Raw genomic sequence first — 6085 nt, forward strand, 5'->3', positions numbered from 1 at the left:
CCGCCCCCCCCCCCCAGCCCTGCACACGGTCAGCTGGTTCCACAGAGCACATGTTGCCCCAGCTTCTCGGGCCTTCCCCTCCGGGGTCTCGCCTGTCCACCCAGCCTGTGCCAAGGCCACACCTGCTCTTCTCCTCCCTGAGCCAAATTGCCAGAGCTTCCTGGAGATGTTCTCTTTGAATCATTGGATTGTCCCACAGCAAATGAGCGGCCCCTTCACCTGAGGTCTGGTGACATCAGTTTCTTTCTCAACATGGGTTTCTGGGTGTTCCCCATAGTAACTGCCCCCAAGCTCAACGTTTAAGCTCCCAGACCCATGGCCCCATCACTCTTAGATGAGGGCTCCATCAGCTACTCTGTGGAGGTGACTGAAGTCGCCTGGTGATGCATGCTGCCAAAGCCTCTTTCCTAGTTCAAAAGATCAGTGTCTATCCCCTTCCTATCTGTCCCCACCAACACCCATACTGGGGCTGGAACTCAGGGGCACTGTACCACCAACCTATATCCCCAGACTCCCCCTACCCCTTTTTATTTTCAGGCAGGGTCTCACTAAGTTGCTGAGGCTGGCCTCAAATTTGTGATTCTCTTGCCTCGTGCCTCAGCCTCCCATCTCTGGGATTATAGGTGTGTGCCACTGTGCTTGGCTCCTGCTGCCTTTAAGGAACATATGCCATTACTCCTTGATGAGGCCAAGCTGGCACCTGAACCTCTGGGCTCATCCCAGCCTGGAACCCTCTCTTCCCACCAGCTCTTCCATTCTGCCTACAAACTTACTTGACACCTTTAAAACGTGACTCTGACTTTGCTGATGCAAACTTGGGGGAAAGGCGGGCTCTTGCCTGTCCTTGGTGAAGGAGCTTCCTTCTCCAGGACTCCAGAAACCTCTCTCTCTCTTTTTTGGTGTTACTGGGGGCCGAGCCAGGGGCGCTTCACCATGAACTACATCTCCAGCCCTTTTTACTCTGAGACAGGGTATTGCTGAGTTGCCCAGGTTGGCTCCAAACTTGCAATCCTCCTGCCTCAGCCTCTCAACTACCTGAGATTCCAGCGTATGCCACCATGCCCGACCTTGAAACTGAACCTTGCCTATCACCAAGGACCCGCTGGCCTTCCTGCTGCCACACTGGCTGTTTCTTCTCCTCTCTGCACCTCTTCCTCAACAACTCAGTCCACCTGTCTGGCTTATCTCGTGGCTGGACAGAAGACTGTTTCTGTGGTCTCTGCCTTTCTTCAGAGCTCCAGTTCAGCTGCTGCCAGGCACCTCCATCTGGACATCCCGGAGTGGCCTTGGCCTCCTTCCTTCTCCTCATGTCCTGGTGCTACTGATTTTGTTCCTGAAGAGTGTTTTGTGGCTCCCTCTAGCTCAGCCCTTCACGACAGGCCCCTTGTTGATCTTCCATGGCTTCACCACCTGTTTTGGTGCCTTTAAAAAGACAAATCCCTCCTCTCTGAGAAGCCCCGCCCACCTCTCATTTTCACTTCCCATTCTTTGAAAGATGAACAACAACAACAAAAAAGAAAGCAGAAACAGACAGGGATTGTCAACTACTACCTTAGGACCCTTGGCTCAGGGGGAAGGGTTAGAGGAGGCCAGGCTTTCCAGCAGTGTCGAGTGGACACCTGAGTGCTGGACAGGTGGGCGGACGTCTCGCTGAGAGCACAGAGCTCCGCCCACAGTGCATTTATCCTTGGCACAGGGCGCCATGCTCTCTTGGGCCTCCTCCCCCTGCCCTTCTGTTCAGCCCCTGGGGCCCATTCAAATGCTACTTACACCTCCAAGCCCTTCCCAGGCTCCTAAGCTCATCTTGCTTCCCACCTTTGCATCCCTGGAGCATAAGCCTTCTTACACCTGGTCCTGGCTTTCAGGTGCGGTGCATTTACCTCTTCCCCGCTACTAAACCCAAGGCCTGCGTGGCAGCAGGCTGTGCTCACTTCTCTGCATTCTCAGGGTGTCTGAAAGGCCTGGAGAGGAGAGCTCAGCTGGTTTTCACGGGACCCTGCTCAAGGTATCTTGCAGGTCTTTGCTGGCCTTCAGGATGGCAAGTTCCAGCTTCTCACAAGCAACTATGAATGTCTATAATGAGCTAACTTTACGACTAAACAAGGCACATATGGAGCTACGTCCTCAGGAGGGGAAGAAAACAAACTGTGGTCACTGCTTGAGAGAAGCTTAAAGAAAAGAATCAAGGGGTTGTAACAAGGAGTAATGGGAAAGCACTGGAAACAGAGTGCTCAAGGAAACCTCTGCGATGACATTTAAGGGGGGGCAGGAAGGATGAGATGGCACCACCCAGATGGCCTCCAGGTACAACAGCCTAAGGTGGGAAAGAAGTGGGGATGTTCCAGAAGCTTCCAGGAGGCCGGTGGCTGAGGCACCGTGAGCCAGGCAGAGGAGGGCTGGGGATGCAGGAGTCAGACTGAGCAGCCCTTTGGAGGAGATGAGGGTTCCATGTTTCGGAGAGTTCAAGGCAGGACACCAATAGAACAGATCCCAGTGGCCACAGAGCACCTGAACCCTGCGGCTTTGCTTTCCGCTCAGTAGTTCTCTAAGCAGCAGCACTACTAGGGGGCATCAGCCTCATTTCTTTGTGGGAAATGGTCCTGATGATGAAAATAAAGAGAGGGCAAGGGGCTTAACAAAGACACTTAGGCAAAAATCTTACGGGGAAATTAAACAGTACAAGAAGCATCTCTAAATTCCGGAATCTCTGAAGGTCTTGGCATGGAAAAGTTCAAAGGCCTATTACAGGTCAGGTTTTCTCAGCCTGGGCACTGTTGATATTTGGGTTCAAGATCATTCTTTGTGGTGGGGGCCTGTCCTGCATTGTAGGGTGTTTAGCAGCATCCCTGGCCTCTGTCCACCAGTTGCCAGTGAACTGCTCCTTCTGTCCCAAGCAACAGCGTCTTGAAAATCAAAGTGTCTCCAGATGTTGAATGTCCTCTGGGGGCAAGATCATCACCACCTGAAAACCACTCCTTTAAAACAGGCATGAAGACACAGGCATGTGCCCAACAGAGACTTCAAATAAACCTCAATGAAAAGAAGCTTTAACAACTTTATAAACAGTTGATTAGGGATAAACCATCTGTTGTTAGGCAGAAACGGGCAGTCATGTTTGTCTTGCTTTGTTGCTATTTTCTAGTTCTAAAGAAACCACTGCGTGCTTCACAGGGAACTTCTTCGATTGGAGGGCCAAAGCAGTCCTGGTCAGCATTAACTCCGAGCTAAGCCACAGGCCAGGTCAAGAGAACTTGTGGGGAAGAAAGAAGAGGAAGAAGACTTTCTCTTCTGCTGGTCATGTGACAGTTCTGTGGGGCCACTTCCTGGGAAGAGTGGCAGGAAGCAGAGGAATAAGGTCCTACATAGTCCCCAAGGACGAGATTGTTCTGGATGAACTGGAGAAGGTGCAGCCCCTGGTCCTTGGAGTCTTCAGCAGGAACCAGCCACCAGAGGCATCCTCAGCAGCTACCCTTCTCTCAGGCATGATCCACCTCGTCCTGTGTTCTGATCTCATAACTACCACTTCGTCCTGAGCCATTCCTGGTCCCCCCAAATAGGGAAACTGACACGTCTGTCCTGAGGTCACTCATGGCGACATGTACAAGGCTGAATCATGTTCTTGGGTCCAGCACTGTCCTTGAGAAAGTGTGGCATCTGAGCCTCCTGGGAAGCTTGGCTCTGTCATAAACATTTTAAGCAGAATAAGTCAAGCTAAAGAAAACTATCTACTTCTGAAGGGAAAAAGAACTCACAATGGAGTGAGGCAATACAGATCTAAGGAGAGGCTGTGTCTTGGCAATGACCATGGGCTGTTTTGTACATTAATGAACCATGTGTCCAGTACCTTGGTCTCCTAAGGAAGCCAGAGCAGGGTTTTGCCCACACTGTGCTGAGCTGGGGATTGCAGGGCTTTAGAGCAGCTTAGGTAGGAAAGTCATTTTTATAGCTTATTTAGGTTCTACTGGTCTCACAGGGAATCAAGACTCATTCTCCAAGTGAGATGAAGGAAGAAAGCCTTCGGAAGGCATCTTCTCCCTCAAAACCCTGACCACTGCTGCCTGGTTACCACCACCTCACTCTGACCACTGCCCAGCTTTTCCTGACCTCTCTCTTCACTTGGAGGATAAAATAATACAACATTTATTTGTGACAATTGCCCAGAGTTGGCCCTCAAAGACTGAGCAAAATAAAACCCATGGGAAAAGAAAGAAAAAAAAAAACAGAGCCCCCTGAAGTTTGCAGGCCTAACTCTCCCATCTCCTGCAGGGACATGATGACAAGTGAGATGAGCACAAGAACAAGAAATAGGGGCACATCACAGTGTTTTCCTCTCAGAACTCACTCACAGAAATGACTCATTTCTTCATCTGTAAGTTCATAGACATTGTAAGAAAAAGCAGGGACTGTGGTGACCTTCATGGATAGCATGGACATTTCATTGCTGATATAGGAAAATGGGAGCCTTTACATGATTCCACAAATGAGAGGGGCACTATTCATTCTATTCCAGGGTTCACAAAAGACTTCCCCAGGTAAATTATGGAAGTGAGGAGGCTCTTTCATTGCTGAGAATGGCACAGATGCAACAGCAAGACCCTGGAGGGAGGAAAGTTTCTTCTGCCTGTGGTTAGAGATGCTTCCTTACCCTATCACACCATGAGGCTAGTGTCTGTGACCTTAGCAGAAACAGAGGATGGCAAGAAAGGTGGATGCAAAGCAGCTGTGTAAGGTAGATAAGCTGTAGAAGGAAGGCTCTGGCTGCTTAGGGCAGTGCTGCTTTTCCCTAGGATACTTAAAAGCAACATGAGTCAATTGTCTGATTATTCAAATGATTCTCTCCAAGCTCCAGGCAAGAGGGCTCTGTGATGTAATGACCATGACCAATTGGATAGTACATTAGAGAAGATAAACTGAGTGTGTGTGGGGGCGGGGGTAGTGGTGGTGGTGGAATGAGGGGGCACCACACTCTCAGGACAGAGACAAATCAATCATTCTAATTGTCCTAATTGCAGACTCCACCAGGCTACAAATGGAAGACTTTGCATTTGGCTGCCTCTTTCGCCATCCAAGACCATAAAAGTTGTGCAATTTAAAATTCATCTAAAGACCAAAGTAGTTTCAACCTGCTGAGATGAGTAACACCCAAAGTCAACAACTGTCAATCATGGTCCACCTGAAGCATAGCAAGGAATAAAAGTGGTGATAGCCCTGAGATAAATATTACAGAGAGTTAGCAAGTTGATTTTGTTCAGCTTGACACTCTTTGAGAAGCATCTAAAAGGGAATGACCATGACTCATATTCTGAAACATGACAGCAGCAATGTGGCTCCTGCTACATCAAGTTCCCATTGTATTTTCACCAGGCTCTACTTAAACCAGGGCAATCAGGAGTACAGTTCACAGGAAGCAGTGGGCTTCTTTAGAGGCCAGGAGTACTGTGGTGAGCAAAACAGATTCTAAAGGTAAAACTCACGTAGGGAGAATAGAGCTCCCCGGTCTCTGTGATTTCACCGGCCATCTCCAAAAAACGTTAGGAAGGGTGGGCAGTAGAGGTTCCTTCAGCGCAGGGCAGCAGCTGTTGCAGCTCCCTAAGACAAAAGAGTACACTTCAGCTTTCTGATGGGCTGACACAGGGGTGGGGTAAAGTTTGCTACTGCTCCCTCCCCACCTCTTGTCTTTTTATTATTAACACTTATTTAAGACTTAAGTATCTGTCACAAGACTCATCCCGGAAGGAAGGGTTCCCTTGGTCAGAGAAAATCTAGGTAGTCGCTTCTAATTTGCCCCTTGCTGGTCAGGGGACTACTCTATGCATGGATATTGCTTGGACTCCACTGATTTACGGGGCCTGCGAAGCCACTGAGTCTCACCCACCAACAGAGTTCTTTACACCCTCGGAGGTGCCCACTTAATTCCGGAACTGTGTGAGCTCACTACCACCCAGGGCAGCCCACAGAACTGTTTGCTACCTTCGCCTATGGCTGGGAGCTGGAGCTTTCCCAGATGGTCCGTCCAACATAACTCCCTGTCCCAATGTCTCTCTTGCTGTTCTCTCTCTCTCTCTCTTTTTTTTTTTTTTTTTTT

The 6085-nt window shown here is 49.6% G+C and overlaps 1 protein-coding gene across 6 annotated transcripts in view; it reads right to left on the minus strand.

Annotated features, from left to right (window-relative positions):
* The window catches only part of Tmem104 (transmembrane protein 104), a 52476-nt gene that overhangs the window by 45931 nt on the left and 460 nt on the right, over positions 1-6085 (minus strand). For 5 of the 6 annotated variants that reach the window (XM_048797898.1, XM_015504224.2, XM_048797896.1 and 2 more), the window contains exon 2: positions 5475-5589. In XM_048797898.1, the coding sequence (XP_048653855.1) occupies positions 5475-5519 (45 nt within the window). In that variant the 5' untranslated portion in view covers positions 5520-5589. Of the gene's footprint in view, positions 1-1931; positions 3679-5474; positions 5590-6085 lie in introns of those variants that run through there. The other variant, XM_048797899.1, reaches the window with a different exon arrangement.

Source organism: Marmota marmota, unplaced genomic scaffold (assembly GCF_001458135.2).
Source record: "Marmota marmota marmota unplaced genomic scaffold, marMar, whole genome shotgun sequence".
NCBI lineage: Eukaryota > Metazoa > Chordata > Mammalia > Rodentia > Sciuridae > Marmota > Marmota marmota.